General features: G+C 38.9%; 1 protein-coding gene across 2 annotated transcripts in view; it reads right to left on the reverse strand.

Moving 5' to 3' along the window:
• The window catches only part of KIF16B (kinesin family member 16B), a 302,268-nt gene that overhangs the window by 146,531 nt on the left and 136,201 nt on the right, over positions 1-19,536 (reverse strand). For both annotated transcript variants that reach the window (XM_059897339.1, XM_059897338.1), the window contains exon 15: positions 18,547-18,684. In XM_059897339.1, coding sequence (XP_059753322.1) covers positions 18,547-18,684 — 138 coding nt within the window. The remainder of the gene's footprint in view (positions 1-18,546; positions 18,685-19,536) is intronic.

Here is a 19,536-nt window from a genome sequence, read left to right on the forward strand (position 1 = left end):
CCAGTGTCCCCGGCTTCATCTGGGAAGAAACCCAAAAGTTGACGTTAGTGTAAAAGAGAGAACTCCAGGAGAAGCTTCTAGTTTTGGTTCCAGGAGGAGGGAGAGGGTCCCATAGCAGCAATAGTGGCAGCAGCAGGGGGCCCACAGATGCCTAAATCTGGGAGGCAGGAGAAAATCTCTCTCTAATCCCAGGAGCTGTGGACCCAGGAGGGTCGGCAGACACCAGTTGTTCTCCTCTCTGTCCTCTCACTGCTCGGCCCAGACATGGGCACAAGCGCAGGAAGAACATGAAAGAGTAGTATAAATAAAGCTCCAGACGTCTAGCTGGAGGGCAGAAAAAGAAAGTCCCAAGGAACCAGAAAGTACTTGAGAGATGGTGTAGAGGGAGAAGTTCAGGAAGGCAACCTCATGGAATTGTGTATGAATTCCTGGGCCACCCCCAACGGTGCACACATGGAGGTGACCCCCAGCAGCACATAGAGACTTTCAGAGTTAAACTAAGAGCCAGACCACTGCTCAGCTCCCAGGCTGGCCACTGGATGGCACACACATGGGACAGACTGGAATAGCACACACATGGGACAGACTGGAATAGCATCACAAAGGCCTGGAAAACTGAATGGGCCTTGGAACTAGAATCACGACCCACATACTGATTCTCACTTATGGTCTAAATCCGACCAGGTCAACTGCCTGCTAAAACAAACAGGCAAAAATCAACATTTCCAATGGAACTGAAACAAGACCCTCAGTCTAAACAAGACCCTCAGTCTTACAATATAAGATAAAAATGTCCAAAATGCAATTCAATATTACTCAGCATATAAAGAACTGGAAAAAAAATCTCAACTTGCATAGCAAAACACAAACAACAGATGTTAATGCTGAGATCACAGAGATGTTGTACTTATTTGATAAAGACTTTGAATCAGCTATTATAAAATTGTTAAAACAATTTATCCTATAGGATGCCCTGAAAAATGTGTGTGAGGGGGTGGGGTGGGGTCAGGGAAGAATGCCTAGATGAAAAAAGATAAGCAAAAAATGTTAATAATTATTGAAACTGGGTGATGGAGGTTAATTATAATATTCTGTATTTTGTATATGTTTGAAATTTTCCATAATAAAAAGCTTTTAGTTTTCTATATCAGATGACTTAGAAATAAAAATGATGGGCCCTAAAACAAAAACAAAAACAAAAAAGAGGTCAAACATGGGTGAACACTCTTGAAAAATAAGGAGTTTCAACAAAGAAATAAAGTATACAAAAAAGAATCAAATATTACAACTGAAAAACACAGTAATCAAAATTTTAAAAACTCATTGGATGGGCTCAATAGCAGAATGGAGATGACAGAGAAAAAAAAAACCAGTGAACATGAAGCCAGATCAGCTGAAATGATCTCATCTGAAAAGCGAAGAGGAAAAAAGTTTACAGAAAGATAAAAATAAGTAATTAGAGCCTCAGGGATCTGTGGGACAATACTAAAATATTAAACATTCATGTAACCAGAGTCCCAGAAAGAGAGGAGAAAGAGTGTAGTGCAGAAAAACAATTTTTAAACAAACAATGGCTGAGAACTTCCCAAATCTGTAGAAAGATAGAAACGTACAGATTCAAGAAGCCCGTTAAACACCAAACGGGTAAACTCCAAGATATCCATACCAAGACACCCTGTAAAGTCACCCTATGGGGCTGTCGAGCTAAAAATGAAACTTAAAAAGGAGTGAGAGATCATGAAAAATAGATGTAATGATTCAAACAGGAGATGAAAGGGTTTTAAAGAGACTGACAAATGGTTGTCTCCTGCACCAAAGTCTGGGGCAAGAATTTGTGGTTAGCCTTGGTCCTCATACTGACATGTTCTGATACAGGTGCATCAGAATCACCTGCAGGATTTATTTTAAAAAAAAAACAAAACCAAAAACTAGATTGCTGGGCCCACCCACAGATTTTCTGATTTGGCGGGTCAAGGATGGGGCTTGGCAATTTGCATTTTTGAAAGGCCCCCAGGTAACGCTGACGTTGCTGACCTGAGGACACACTAAGAACCACTGGCCTTGGGTACAGTCTTTAAGAACAGTTAGGGCTCTGACACTCAGCAGTCTCTGCTGAATGAATCATCCATGCACAAGTGACAGGTGTCAGCTTTGCAGGTCTCAAATTTGAGGATGAAATCTAATGAGTGCTTAAGGGCAAGGGCAGGTAAGTTAAATGGGAAGTTAGACACCACTATCTGCTGGCTTTTTGTAAAATGTGAAAGGGCTCTTCTGTTCACTAGACATCTTGGCTAAACTGTTGGAAAATCTATTTCTGTTTCTAGTTCCACTAAAATCCTTTTTTTAATTTGTCACTGAACAACTCATAGCAGCCCTTCAGCAGATGAAAATTTTATCAAAGGCTCCTCAGCTCCACTCCCCAGACAATCACCTGTTCCCTCTAAGTGCTTGAATAGATGCAAATATATTTTGGCACTCAAGCACGACACATTCAAATGCACCTAAGTGTAAATTCCCCAGATGGAGTTTCTGCAGCACTTCTAACAGGAGAGATGAGCATTCAATGGCTCTGACAAACCAGCAAGACCAAAGGAGTCCACTGATTTTGAATTTCCTTAAAACATTAATTACATTTAGCAACTATCAGCTTTAAAGTAACATATTAGAGTAAAAAGAAAAAATAATAATTAAAATAAGGGAAAATAGTTCATAGCAATTATAGGGCAAAGGTTGAAATACAGTTTTAGTGATAACGCATTTGATTTTTTTTACATTTCATATTAAATATATGAAAAAAAGAAAAATCCAGGGTCTGAGACTCTGCCAAAAACAGTTCAAGGCCTACAGACTAGACACCATGGTCAATGCATACTTTCTTCTCGGGGAAAGGCCTCTTCTTTCTATGGAATCATTCTATGGCATCATGGGAGTGAGGGAAACTATGCTTCAGAGAACACACCCACTGAAAAACAAGGTTAGATGCAATGCTGCAAATCCTATGCACTGTTCCTGGAGGAACCCAAAAAAGAGGAGAAAAGCTTCAGGTGCCAGGCTTTAGACAACTTACATTATAGATGTCAGCACATTTATTTCTCACAGTATTAGCAAATGCTTTTCTTTTTAGTGACTTTACCAGATGAAAACATTCCTGTAATTTAAGGCAGAGGAAGTACTATTTATGCAGTCTGAAAGAAATTAAAGCAGTTAACTGATACAGGTAAAAAATTTCCCCTGCGGTGGTGACAATCTGCTAAACACAGATAAATCTCCTATTAGTTGACATTCACAAGTGATATATAAGTGACTTTTGTAAGGAAGTGGTAATTACTACACGTGCTTTTTAATGGCACAGCCTAACCAACACATTTCCAAATGAACACTAATTTACTAATGAAAAGAGACATTTAAATACCAAGTAGCAACAATATACTGGAGAAAGGCAGCGAAAAGAGAGGAAACTGCTGGTGAGCCAAGAATCCAGTCAAATATGGAGTTAACATGGTTAGATCATGTTATATTATAATATCTACATTCTCTGTTCTTGATACCTATACTTAAAAATGGTTTCATGGGTAAAAGCCAAGGCAGCTTTTGGAGTATGAACATGCTGCTGTTTTTTATCTTGTTTCCCTATTATTATTATGGGTTTTTTTTTATTATGTTTTAATAAAGTGCATATACCTTTTTTTTTGGTTTAGTCTTTTTTTCTTTAAAAAATAAAATCTTACAGATACAGTTTAACATCTTCCTGTTTCCCTGCCTGATCAAGCCCTTCCCCACTTCCTCTCTAAAGGTTAACACTATTCTAAAGTAGGCATGTGTCCATATCATCCAGCAATCCCACTCCTGGGCATATACCCAGACAAAACCATAATTCAAAAAGATACATGCACCCCAATGTTCATAGCAGCACTATTTACAGTAGCCAAGACATGGAAACAACCTAAATGTCCATTGACAGATGAATGGATAAAGAAGATGTGGTATATATATACAATGGGATACTACTTAGCCATAAAAAGGAATGAAACAATGCCATTTGCAGCTACATGGATGGACCTAGAGAAAGACAAATACCATATGATATCACTTAATATGTGGAATCTAAAATATGACACAAATGAACATATCTACAAAAAAAAAGAAGACTCACAGAGATAGAGAACAGACTTGTGGTTGCCAAAGGGGAGGGAGGATGGGAAAGGGAAGGACTGGGGAGGATGGGATTAGCAGATGCAAACTATTACACATAGGATGGATAAACAACAAGGTCCAACTGTATAGCAAAGGGAACTATATTCAATATCCTGTGATAAACCACAATGGAAAAGAATGTGAAAAAGAAAATATACATGTATAACTGAGTCACTTTGTTGTACAACAGAAATTAAATACAACATTATAAATCAACTATACTTCAATAAATTTTTTTTAAAGTAGGTATGTGTTAAGTCCCATTCACATCTTTTTATTTTTGCTACATATTTTCGTAACCACAAACAATATATCATATTGTTCTGTGTTTAAAAAAACTTGCTCCAGTTCTCATTTTAGTAATCCTCAAAAATCAAGACAATTTAAGTGGAGAATTTTAAGCCTTAATTTTTGAAGAACTGTACACGTTTTTCCCTTGATGGGATCTTCCAGTCTTAAAGTGTGTAGATTTAAAAAAAAGTTCCCATCTTGCTCCTCTCACGTAATGCCTTGGAACACAGAGTCGGCTTACATTTCACTGCCCTATGACCTGCTATGACATTTATAAAATAAGTGCACTGTGTTTTAATGCTATAGCATTTTTCTGCCAATTTCATTGACAGTGACACTGAGAAAGCTGTTGAGCAGCACAGCAGAATTCCAGAGGAACTCGAGCCCATTCGGTCTGAAAGCCATGGCACCAGGGTAATGAAACAATTAAGAGCGCCCTGCAGGGAAAGATAATTCTGACAATTAACCTTGAGTGACAATTAGGACTACCACTTTCTTAGGACAAATCATATCTTCAATAGGAAGATCAAAAGTTCAGTTCCAGCCATCACTAATTTGAATAGGTATAATTTTCAAATGGACTTTAAAAGTTTAAGATAAAAAACCACTTAATAAAAATACCACTCAGGAGATACATTTATTATTTATCTACCATGCCTCAATCCACAGGAGAATTAGAGACAATCATCGCTACATAAGCAGATGGCAATGGAATGATAAGCAATTTCTCTGAACTAAATAAATAAGCTAATAATTTTTGAGGGGTGATGGAAGGATAACCCCAACATTAAATATTAAATTCTAGGAGGTTCCCATGTTAAACAATACATGCTCTAAAAGTTCCTTTTTCAGAATTTAGTTTGGACTCATTTTCTCACAAGAACATTACACATTAACAGCTTCCAGGCAAATCCACAAGAGACTAACCCATAACATGGCAGGAGCAATGGTCACTGGAAACCACCTGACAGCCTTCTCAGCATCCAGTGGCCAAGACTGTGGGTGGTGTAAGTTCCAGAAGCTCCAGAGAAACACGGCTGGAGCAGGGAATGCACAGGGAGGAAACAGTGTGATGGCCGGACAACAGAGCCAGGTAGATCCAGCAGCTGATACTGACATTTGTGGGCTATTTGTGATTCAAGCGCTGTTTATGCTAAAAAATGTCCTCAAATTAACCCCAACTGTAACTTCCTCTCTAACTTCCTGTGAGTGATTTCACAAACACACCAGGCTGCTTTGGGGTATTTGGAAGAACAATGCACAAGACTCAGAAGTCCTGGATTCCAGACACTGAATTCTTTGGGCATCACTTTCCCATACGGTTTTAAATCAACATCCTCAAAGGTCCTTTGTGCTCGAAATAATCAAAACAGATTATTACAGAATATATATATAAAGGGTTTTTTCCTTTCCATTTTTGAACAGTTAATGTATATAACTATGTTCAGAATTTTGTATACATGAATAAACACAGTTCAACAAGCACATAAATTAAAAGTCTTCAAAGTTTTATTGGAGGAAATAGATGAAAATTCAAATATGAGAAGAGGCATACTGAATAAATATAAGTTCCAAGATGGAAATTTTTTTTTTTAATGTGAACACATCAAATGAAATTAGAATCTAACTTCTCAAAGAATATTTTAGCACAACAAAATGATTCTAAAATTTCTTTGGAAAAAATTAATAGGCATGAAAAGCAAAAACCCACTCAGAGAAGAACAAAAATTAAAGCATATTATAACACAACAAGCATTAAAACTGTGTGATATAGGCACAAAAGTAGAAATACAGAGTACTGGAACAAACTAGAAAGCCAAGAAACAAATACAGTACTTTGTGTGACTTTCTTATTTTTTTGGTAAAGTAAGTTTCTTCAAAAGGGAGGTGATGGGAAGGTTATGATAATGGTATACCAATGTGGGAGAAAATTAATTAAATCTATACTTTATATACCAGTGAACCCCAGATGTATTAAATATTTCAAAAAGAATTCGAGTTCTACTCATGCATTAATGATGATATTGAAAACCAGTACAAGCCACTTATAAAATCCTGTAGCAATAAACAGTCATCATCACAAGGTCACCTCCCTCTGACCTAACTGAGGGAGACACAGCCAGTACAGAGATCTCTGCTAGACAAGGAGACACGTCTCTCACCTCTCATCATGACCCCTGCAACACCCCTGCTGCCTGAAGAAACAGCAGCAGGGCCCCCACCTGAGGCGCTAAGAGAGGACAGACAGGTGGTCTGGCTGTGGTCCAGATCCAGTTACATAATTCACTTGTGGGGTCATCTGTCAACTGTCTACCCTCCAATTACACCTGTTGTTCACACAAAGGCCTGTGTGTTCCCAGGCAGGGACCGCCATTGAAGAGCCTTACATAGTGACCTCTTGTCTGCCAATCAATTATGGTGACTTTCTGGGCTCAGGGCAGAGACAGTGTCTCATCATGATCAATACTGCTGCCTGGAAAGAATCAGATTCTCCATCCATTATTGCCAGGGCCATTGTCCTGGTTGCAAAAAAGCAGGTATGTTGCTTTGGTAATGGTCACTGGGTGCTCACTGTGTCCTTTTTTGGGCTGGTCACCTGCTACTGCTGACCTCTGACCTTTCTGGCCAGCTCCAGGGCACCAGATGTCTCCCAAGCTCAACTAACCTTGAAACTGAAAAATACTAAGAGTGAAAAACTGATGGGGAGATCAATGCATGGGTGGATGGGTGGATGGGTGGATGGTTTGGAGATGGTACATGGGTGGGTGCTCCATCAGTTGCTTGTAGAATGTCTCTGATGGACGCTATGCACCTCCTATGAAAGCATGATCACCCTGGTCCATGCTGCTGTCCTTCATTTCTGAGATAACTCCTTGCAACTGATTTCTGGTATGACTTCACTAACACCAATAAACTACATCCTTTCCAGTCCTCATCTGTCCAATCCCACGTCACAGCAGATACAACATTATAGTATGTAAGCATGAAAAACTGTAATTATGAAAACTATGTATAATATACCAAAAAGGGCTTAAGAGATAATGTCAACTTCTTTCTTTCCTTCCTTCTTGCATAGCTCAGTATAAAAGCCATTAGACAAGGCTGGGCAAAGTAAGCATCAGGGTAGGAGTGGCAGGAAATTTTGGCATGAGGTGAGGAAGGTGTCTGCGCTAGGAAAAGGGTGAAGGGAGACGTGGCCCAGCATGGGGCGTCACAGCCTGAGCAGGAAGAGGAGGGTCCCAAAATGAGGAGGGGGTAGAAGTGACAGGATAGTGGCTACATAATGGGAGTCAAGTTCATCATTGTCAGAAAAGGGGCTACAAATAAGAAAAGGGAGAAAACTAGAAAGAACTCTATGGTACTGGACTGGAATTAGAGGTATTGGTGTGAACTCCTGGTTAGCAATATAGACACTGAAATACAGATATTTTAACATACTAATATAAACAGATACAGAACTATAGTTGTAAATGTTGTATACACACACAAACATTTTCCCTAACATTGTTGACTGACAGGATCTGTGAGCAAGCAACACTTCAATGGCAATGAGCACACCCAGTGCCCAGATGTTGGTTTCTAAATCCCATTCACTAAAAGGAAGTAGGGCTCCTTGGAGAACTGGCTGATTCGAGAAAAGTAAAAGATGAGCCTGGAATACCTTGTTCTGTCAGAAAGTAAGGAATTAATCACACACAATATAGACAAACCAAAAGAACACAAAAACCCACTGGCCAAATCTGGGACAATTTGGGCATCAAAATAAGCAATCATAGAAATGGACCAAAACCTATAAAATAGCAAGACATGTGGCCCTGTTGATTTAGATAAATAAATGAATACATGGCAAGAAAAGAAAGCTCTTTCTTATAGTTAAAAAGCCAACTGGAACTTCCCTGGTGGTCCAGTGGTTGAGAATCCACCTTCCATACAGGGGATGCGGGTTCAATCCCTGGTCGGGGAACTAAGATCGCACATGCCGCGGAGCAACTAAGACCGCACACTCTGGAGCCAGCACACCACAACTAGAGAGAAATCCGTGCTCTGCAACTAAGATCCCGCGTGCCGCAACTAAGACCTGACGCAGCCTAATAAATGAATAAATAAATATTTTTTTAAATAAATAAAAAGCCAACTAATAGGTGTAGAAGGAAGAAAATCACCACGTGGCAGCCACTGGAATAATAATTAAATAAGACCTCCCTCCCCACAAAAAAACACCCAGTGGATTCTAAAACCAGTGCGTTAAAGTATGGCAAAGAATAGGATATTTATGATCCTGAAGTACCTTCCCAATAGCCTTATTAATAAGAAAGGGTGAAAAGATTAACTTGACAGTGAAAAAACCTAGCACACTGCTTCTTAATTAAATGATCAAAGTGAGCATCCTCAGTAATGGGAAAAATAGAAACCATGTAATGAAACATGAGAAAAATGCAGCATCATTTCTCAGACATTTGTGCCAAAAAGTGACATTATTCTAAACATGAGGAAGCATCAGATAAATTCTAAATTTCGTAGAAGAATGTAGAAGGACATTCCACAGCATATCTGACCTGCAGTTTTCAAAACTGCCAAAGTCATAGAAGTCAAGGAAAGACCAAGGGATATTTCCAGACTGAAGGAGACTAGGGAGACGTGGTAACCAAATACAACACAATGCTGGACTGAATAATGGACACTGTTGGGACAAACAGCCAAACCTGAAGAGGGTCTGAAATCACGTGGTAGGAATACATCTATTACTTTCTTAATTTGGATGGTTGCACTGTAATTACGTAGGAGAATGCCACTGTTCAAAGGAAATAGACACTGAAGTATTCAGGGGTGCTGGAGCATCATGTTAGCAATTTACTCTCAAATATCCTGAAATGAAAAAGTTCTTGAAGGGCAGACAGGAGAAACAAGAAGAACCACAATCCTGCAGCCTGTGGAACGAAAACCACATTCACAGAGAGATAAACAGAATGAAAAGACAGAGGACTATGTACCTGATGAAGGAACAAGATAAAATCCCAGAGAAACAACTAAATAAAGTGGAGATAGGCAAACTTCCAGAAAAAGAATTCAGAATAATGATAGTGAAGATGATCCAGGACCTCAGAAAAAGAATGGAGGCAAAGATCGAGAAGATGCAAAAAATGTTTAACAAAGACATAGAAGAATTAAAGAACAAACACCTAGAAGAATTAAAGAACAAACAAACAGACATGAACAATACAAAAACTGAAATGAAAACTACACCGGTAGGAATCAATAGCAGAATAACTGAGGCAGAAGAACGGATAAATGACCTGGAAGAGGGAATGGTGGAATTCACTGCTGTGGAACAGAATAAAGCAAAAAGAACGAAAAGAAATGAAGACAGCATAAGAGACCTCTGAGACAACCTTAAACGCAACAACATTCGCATTATAGGGCTCCCAGAAGGAGAAGAGAGAGAGAAAGGACCCGAGAAAATATGTCAAGAGATTATAGTTGAAAACTTCCTTAACATGGGAAAGGAAATAGCCACCCAAGTCCAAGAAGCGCAGAGAGTCCCAGGCAGGTTAAACCCAAGGAGAAACACGCCGAGACACAGTCATCAAATTCACAAAAATTAAAGACAAAGAAAAATTACTGAAAGCAACAAAGGAAAAATGACAAATCAGATAGAAGGGAACTCCCATAAGATTAACAGCTGATTTCTCAGCAGAAACTCAACAAGCCAGAAGGGAGTGGCACGATATATTTAAAGTGAGGAAAGGGAAGAACCTACAACCAAGATTACTCTACCTGTCAAGGATCTCATTCAGATTCCATGGAGAAATCAAAAGCTTTACACACAAGCAAAAGTTAAGAGAATTCAGCACCACCAAACCAGCTCTACAACAAATGTTTGAGGAACGTCTCTAAGTGGGAAACACAAGAGAAGAAAAGGACCTACAAAAACAAACCCAAAACAATAAAGAAAATGGTAATATGAATGTACATATCTATAATCACCTTAAATGTGAATGGATTAAATGCTCCAACTAAAAGACACATGCTCACTGAATGGATACAAAAACAAGATCCATATATATGCTGTCTACAAGAGACCCACTTCAGACCTGGAGACACATACAGACTGAAAGTGAGGGGATGGAAAAAGATCTTCCATGCAAATGGAAATCAAAAGAAAGCTGGAGCAGCAATTCTCATATCAGACAAAATAGACTTTAAAATAAAGAACGTTACAATAGACAAGGAAGGACACTACATAATGATCAAGGGATCATTCCAAGAAGAAGACATAACAATTATAAATATATATGCACTCAACAAAGGAGCACCTCAATACATAAGGCAAATGCTAACAGCTATAAAAGAGGAAATTGACAGTAACACACTAATAGTGGGGGACTTTAACACCTCACTTACACCAATGGACAGATCATCCAGACAGAAAATTAATACGAAAACGCAAGCTTTAAATGACACAGTAGACCAGATAGATTTAATTGATATTTATAGGACATTCCATTCAAAAACAGCAGATTACACTTTCTTCTCAAATGCACACGAAACATTCTCCAGGAAAGATCACAGCTTGGGTCACAAATCAAGTCTCGGTAAATTTAAGAAAACTGAAATCATATCAACCATCTTTTCTGACCACAACACTATGAGATTAGAAATCAATTACAGTGAAAAATCCGTAAAAAACACAAACACATGGAGGCTAAACAATACGTTACTAAACAACCAAGAGATGACTGAAGAAATCAAAGAGGAAATCAAAAAATACCTAGAGACATATGACAATGAAAACACGATAATCCAAAACCTACGGGATGCAGCAAAAGCAGCTCTAAGAGGGAAGTTTATAGCTATACAAGCCTACCTCAAGAAACAAGAAAAATCTCAAATAAACAACTAAACTTACACCTAAAGGAACTAGAGAAAGAACAAACAAAACACCAAATTAGTAGAAGGAAAGAAATCATGAAGATCAGAGCAGAAATAAATGAAACAAAACCAAAGAAAACAACAGCAAAGATCAATAAAACTAAAAGCTGGTTCTTTGAGAAGATCAACAAAATCGGTAAACCTTTAGCCAGACTCATCAAGAAAAAGAGGGAGAGGACTCAAATCAATAAAATTAGAAATGAAAAAGGAGACGTTACAGCGGACACTGAAGAAATACAAAGCATCATAAGAGACTACTACAAGCAACTCTATGCCAATAAAATGGACAACCTGGAAGAAATGGACAAATTCTTAGGAAGGTACCACCTTCCAAGACTGAACCAGGAAGAAATAGAAAATATGAACAGACCAATCACAAGTAATGAAATTGAAACTGTGATTAAAAATCTTCCAACAAACTAAAGCCCAGGACCAGATGTCTTCACAGGTGCATTCTATCAAACAATTAGAGAAGAGCTAACACCCATCCTTCTCAAACTCTTCCAAAAATTGCAGAGGAAGGAACACTCCCAAACATATTCTACAAGGCAGGCCAACATTACCCTGATACCAAAACCAGACAAACATACTACAAAAACACAGAATAACAGACCAATATCACTGATGAATACCGATGCAAAAATCCTCAACAAAATACTAGCAAACAGAATACAACAACACATTAAAAGGATCATACACCATGGTCAAGTGGTATTTATCTCAGCAATGAAAGGATTCTTCAACATATGCAAATCAATCAACGGGACACACCATATTAACAAATTGAAGAATAAGAGACATATGATCATCTAAATAGATGCAGAAAAAGCTTCTGACAAAACTCAACACCCATTTATGATAAAAACTCTCCAGAAAGTGGGCATAGAGGGAACCTACCTCAACACAATAAAGGCCATATATGACAAACCCACAGCAAACATCATTCTCAATGGTGAAAAACTGAAAGCATTTCCTCTAAGATCAGGAACAAGACAAGGATGTCCACTCTCGCCACTCTTATTCAACATAGTTTTGGAAGTCCTAGCCACGGCAATCAGAGAAGTTAAAGAAATAAAAGGAATACAAATTGGAAAAGAAGAAGTAAAACTGTTACTGTTTGCAGATGACATGATATTATACATAGAGAATCCTAAAGATGTCACCAGAAAACTACTAGAGCTAATCAATGAATTTGGTGAAGTTGCAGGATACAAAATTAATGCACAGAAATCTCTTGCATTCCTATACACTAACAATGAAAGATTAGTAAGAGAAATTAGGGGAAAATCCCATTCACCACTGCAACAAAAAGAATAAAATACCTAGGAATAAACCTACCTAAGGAGGTAAAAGAGCTGTACTCAGAAAACTATAAGACACTTATGAAAGAAATCAAAGATGACACAAACAGATGGAGAGATATACCATGTTCTTGGATTGGAAGAATCAATACTGTGAAAATGACTATACTACCCAAAGGAATCTACAGAGTCAATGCAATCTCTATCAAATTACCAATGGCATTTTTGACAGAACTAGAACAAAAAGTCTTAAAATTTGTATGGAGAAACAAAAGACCCCGAATAGCCAAAGCAATCTTGAGGGAAAAAAACGGAGCTGAAGGAATCAGACTCCCTGACTTCAGACTATACTACAAAGCTACAGTAATCAACACAATATGGTACTGGAACAAAAATAGAAATATAGATCAATGGAACAGGAGAGAAAGCCCGGAGATAAGCCCACATACATATGGTCAACTAATCTATGACAAAGGATGCAAGGATATACAATGGAGAAAAGACAGCCTCTTCAAATAGTGGTGCTGGGAAAACTGGACAGCTACATGTAAACGAATGAAATTAGAACACTCCCTAACACCATACACAAAAATAAACTCAAAATGGATTAAAGACCTAAATGTAAGACTGGACACCATAAAACTCTAAGAAGAAAACAAAGGAAGAACACTCTTTGACATAAATCGCAGCAAGATCTTTTTTGACGCACCTCCTAGAGGAATGGAAATAAAAACAAAAATAAACAAATGGGACCTAATGAAACTTAAAAGCTTTTGCACAGCAAAGGAAACCATAAACAAGACGAAAAGACAACCCTCAGAATGGGAGAAAATATTTGCAAATGAATCAACAGACAAAGGATTAATCTCCAAATTATATAAACAGCTCATTCAGCTCAATATTAAAGAAACAAACAACCCAATCCAAAAATGGGCAGAAGACCTAAATAGACATTTCTCCAAAGAAGACATACAGACGGCCACGAAGCACATGAAAAGATGTTCAACATCACTAATTATTAGAGAAATGCAAATCAAAACTACAATGAGGTATCACCTCACTCCTGTTAGAATGGGTATCATCAGAAAATCTACAAACAACAAATGCTGGAGAGGGTGTGGAGAAAAGGGAACCCTCTTGCACTGTTGGTGGGAATGTAAATTGACACAGGCACTATGGAGAACAATACGGAGGTTCCTTAAAAAACTAAAAATAGAATTACCATATGACCCAGCAATCCCACTACTGGGCATATACCCAGAGAAAACCGTAATTCAAAAAGACACATGCACCTGAATGTTCATTGCAGCACTATTTACAATAGCCAGGTCATGGAAGCAACCTAAATGCCCATCAACAGACGAATGGATAAAGAAGTTGTGGTACATATATACAATGGAATATTACTCAGACATAAAAAGGAACGAAATTGAGTCATTTGTTGAGACGTGGATGGATCTAGAGACTGTCATACAGAGTGAAGTAAGTCAGAAAGAGAAAAACAAATATCGTATATTAATGCATGTATGTGGAACCTAGAAAAATGGTACAGATGAGCCAGTTTGCAGGGCAGAAGTTGAGACACAGATGTAGAGAATGGACATATGGACACCAAGGGGGGAAAACTGTGGTGAGGTGGGGATGGTGGTGTGCTGAATTGGGCGATTGGGATTGACATGTATACACTGATGGGTATAAAATTGATGCCTAATAAGAACCTGCAGTATAAAAAAACAAACAAAACAACTAATACTAAACTTTCATTGGGTTATTTGTATGGAAATATGTTAATATAAATGTTTCAGACATTACATGAAATTTCTAAAAATCTTATATTTGTATTTGTATGGAAATATGTATGGAAATATGTTAATATAAATGTTTCAGACATTACATGAAATTTCTAAAAATCTTATATGTTCTGGTATAATGTTATAAGTAATAATCCTAGTTATTACTTTAAAATGTATATCTCAGAAATAACTAATTTTCTTGTCAACTGCATTATTATGAACTTTCATCAAATCTTTAACCGTGGTCATTTTTAAGTCTTTTGTCATTTACAGACAGTTCTGGGTGTACTCTGATGATTTTGCAAATATGTTCCTATAAAAGGGTTTCAAAAAAAAAAAAAAAGCTTTTGCACAACAAAGGAAACTATAAACAAGATGAAAAGGCAACCCTCAGAATAGGAGAAAATATTTGCAAACAAATCAATGGACAAAGGATTCATCTCCAAAATATATAAACAGCTCATAAAGCTCAATATTAAAAAAACAAAGAACCAAATCAAAAAATGGGCAGAAGACCTAAATAGACATTTCTCCAAAGAAGACATACAGATGGCCAAGAGGCACATGAAAAGCTGCTCAACATCACTAATCGTTAGACAAATGCAAATCAAAACTACAATGAGGTATCACCTAACACCAGTCAGAATGGCCATCATCAAAAAATCTACAAGCAATAAATGCTGGAGAGGGTGCAGAGAAAAGGGAACCCTCTTGCACTGTTGGTGGGAATGTAAATTGATACAGTCACTATGGAGAACAGTATGGAGGTTCCTTAAAAAACTAAAAATAGAACTACCATATGACCCAGTAATCCCACGACTGGGCATATACCCTGAGAAAACCATAATTCAAAAAGAGTCATGTACCACAATGTTCATTGCAGCTCTATTTACAATAGCCAGGACATGGAAGCAATCTAAGTGTCCATCGACAGATGAATGGATAAAGAAGATGTGGCACATATATACAATGGAATATTACTCAGCCATAAAATGAAACGAAACTGAGTTATTTGTAGAGAGGTGGATGGACCTAGAGTCTGTCATACAGAGTGAAGTAAGTCAGAAAGAGAAAAACAAATACCACGTGCTAACACATATACATGGAATCTAAAAAAAAAAAAAAAAAAGGTTCTGAAGAACCTAGGGGCAGGACAGGAATAAAGATGAAGACGTAGACAATGGACTTGAGGACACGGGGAGAGGGAAGGGTAAGCTGGGACGAAGTGAGAGAGTGGCACTGACATATATACACTACCAAATGTGAAATAGATAGCTAGTAGGAAGCAGCCGCATAGCACAGGGAGATCAGCTTGGTGCTCTGTGACCACCTAGAGGGGTGGGATAGGGAGGGTGGGAGGGAGACACCAGAGGGAGGGGATATGGGGATATATGTGTACGTATAGCTGATTCACTTTGTTATACAGCAGAAACTACCAAAACATTGTAAAGCAATTATACTCCAATAAAGATGTTTAAAAAAAATCACTAATTATTAGAGAAATGCAAATCAAAACCGCAATGAGGTATCATCTCACACCAGTTAGAATGGGCATCATCAGAAAATCTACAAACAACAAATGCTAGAGAGGGTGTAGAGAAAAGGGAACCCTCTTGCACTGTTGGTGGGAATGTAAATTGATACAGCCACTATGGAGAACAGTATGGAGGTTCCTTAAAAAACTAAAGATAGAATTACCATATGACCCAGCGATCCCACTACTCGGCATATACCCAGAGAAAACCATAATTCATAAAAACACATGCACCCCAATGTTCGTTGCAGCACTATTTACAATAGCCAGGTCATGGAAGCAACCTAAATGCCCACTGACAGATGAATGGATAAAGAAGATGTGGTACATATATACAATGGAATATTACTCAGCCATAAAAAGGAACAAAATTGGGTCATTTGTAGACACGTGGATGGACCCAGAGACTGTCATACAGAGTGAAGTAAGTCAGAAAGAGAAAAACAAATACCATATGCTAACACATATATATGGAATCTACAAAAAAAAAAAAAATGGTCATGGAGAACCTAGGGGCAAGATGGGAATTAAGACATAGACCTACTAGAGAATGGACTTGAGGATAGGGGGAGGGGGAATGGTAAGCTGGGATAAAGTGAGAGAGTGGCATGGACATATATACACTACCAAACGTAAAATAGATAGCTAGTGGGAAGCAGCCGCATAGCACCGGGAGATCAGCTCAATGCTTTGTGACGACCTAGAGGGGTGGGACAGGGAGGGTGGGAGGGAGACACAAGAGGCAGGGGATATGGGGATATATGTATGCATATAGCTGATTCACTTTGTTTGTTGTACAGCAGAAACTAACACAACAATGTAAAGCAATTATACTCCAATAAAGATATTTTAAAAAAGAAAAACAAAAAAGCACATGCACCCCAATGTTCATTGCAGCACTATTTACAATAGCCAGGTCATGGAAGCAACCTAAATGCCCATCGACAGATGAATGGATAAAGAAGATGTGGTACATATATACAATGGAATATTACTCAGCCATAAAAAGGAACAAAACTGGGTCATTTGTAGACACGTGGATGGACCCAGAGACTGTCATACAGAGTGAAGTAAGTCAGAAAGAGAAAAACAAATATCATATATTAACGCATATATGTGGAATTTAGAAAAATGGTACAGATGAACCGGTTTGCAAGGGAGAAATAGGGACACAGATGTAGAGAACAAACGTATGGACACCAATGGGGGAAAGCAGGGGGGAGGGTGGTGGTGGTGGGATGAACTGGGAGATTGGGATTGACAATATATATACTAATATGTATAAAATAGATGACTAATAAGAACCTGCTGTATGAAAAAAAGAAAAAAAAAAAAAGAAAGAAAAAGTTCTTGGGCTTCCCATGGCTCAGTGGTTAAGAATCTGCCTGCCAATGCAGGGGACATGGGTTCGAGCCCTGGTCCAGGTAGATCCCACATGCCACGGAGCAACTATGTCCGTGCCCCACAACTACTGAACCCACGCTGTAGAACCCACAAGCCACAACTACTGAGCCTGCGTGCCACAACTACTGAAACCCATACACTCTAGGGCCCGTGGTCCACAACAAGAGAAGCCACCGCAATGAGAAGCCCGCGCACCGTGACGAAGAGTAGAGAAAGCCCACACCGGCAGCAACAAAGACCCAACACAGCCATAAATAAATAAATGAATAAATGAATGAATGAATGAATTTTTTTAAAGTTCATGCAAATATTCCATAATACTGAAATTATTTCAAAAGAAAAAAAGATATGACACCAGATCCTGTATGTATAACTATTCATAAAAAGAATGTAAATAAGGTAATAAAATTATTAAAAGAAGCCACTGTGTTAAGGTTTTGCATCTGAAGAGCACATTTTGAACTTCACAAATTCATTTAAAGTCTTATTTCCGTAACAGCAGTAACTTTTAAGTCAATATATAGATGTTTAATTCAACAAGACAACGGGCATTTTATAAAGAAGTTCTCCAGGGCTTCCCTGGTGGCGCAGTGGTTAAGAATCCGCCTGCCAATGCAAAGGACACGGGTTTGAGCCCTGGTCCAGGAAGATCCCACATGCCGCGGAGCAACTAAGCCCGTGTGCCACAACTACTGAGCCTGCGCTCTAGAGCCCGCGAGCCACAACTACTGAGCCTGCGTGCCACAACTACTGAAGCCCGTGCACCTAGAGCCCGTGCTCTGCAACAAGAGAAGCCACCGCAATGAGAAGCCCGCGCACTGCAACGAAGAGTAGCCCCCACTCGCCGCAACTAGAGAGAAGCCCACACAGCAACGAAGACCCAACGCAGCCAAAAATAAAAAATTAATTAATTAATTTAAAAAAAGAAAAAGAAGAAGTTCTCCAGCAAAAGAGAAAACAGCTTAATGAAGCAAACAGTCTTCATCCTTTTTACACCTAAAGTGTAATTAATTCTAAGATGCACGTGTTCCCCCATTACCTAATCAACCTGTTTTCCAGAAATGACACATACAAAGAACTCAGAACCAAAAGCCAATACCTTGATTGAGGTGCGTGGCCTCCATGATCTGAACACCGTTCACAGAGCACTGGGACCCACTCAGGGGAATCAGTGTCACCGTCCCCCCGACATTTTCAAAGATGCAGTGCTCACTCTCCAAGTCGAGGCCGTGAAGAACTAAGATGGGAAAACAGAGGAAGAAAAGATTTCCTTTGGTATCTAGTGCAATGATTCCCAACCTTCATTTATTTTCTCATATTGAATATTCTTTCTTTTCCATACAAAACTGAGAGGTGAACATTTATGTTTAGTGAGAAAACTGAACTTCAGGAGTTCCTGGCATCAACTGACAGAACCATCCCTTGATTGTTACTCGGGGGGTCTGGACATCCCCCGTATAAGGGAGTAAGTTCTGGCACGTTCATTTATTTCATCTTCGGGGAGAAAACAGTTGAGTAACTTGTCTTAACTGAATACCACTGAGTCACTCCTGCTTCAGTCTAAATAACTTTCCTCCTCCAGTTACCCAAAGGTCACAATAAAATGGAAGAGAAGAAAAGGGCCCCATGGTTCAAGGATTTACTGTGACCTCCACGCTTACCGCCACTGCGTTCCAGGAGCACAAACCAAAGGTAAAAGGTGAACACGGCATGGCATGGATCTTGGGAGGCCCGAGGAAGTCTCCAGAAGTCCTGAGATGACCCAGCCACAGCCTGTGCCGATTCTGAGAGAACCTGACCTCCACAGATCTCTCAGAGCATGTGGTTGCTAAGGGCTACCGACTCCCATCCGACCACCCTGAGCTGCTCGTGTGTGATGAGCGGCCAGGCATGGACATGAATGCTGGTCACACAAACCTACATGATTTCAGGCACAGTTCTTGGCCAGCTTCTCAGAAGCACAAGCCAAACGGCTCCCACTCCTCTCCACAGAACTGCACTACTGAACTTTTCTGTTCACAGAAAACATGTGTTCTTAGCCCTTACCACATTTATAACAAACCCAAAGGTCACATGTATTGATAATTTA

Source organism: Balaenoptera ricei, chromosome 15 (assembly GCF_028023285.1).
Source record: "Balaenoptera ricei isolate mBalRic1 chromosome 15, mBalRic1.hap2, whole genome shotgun sequence".
NCBI lineage: Eukaryota > Metazoa > Chordata > Mammalia > Artiodactyla > Balaenopteridae > Balaenoptera > Balaenoptera ricei.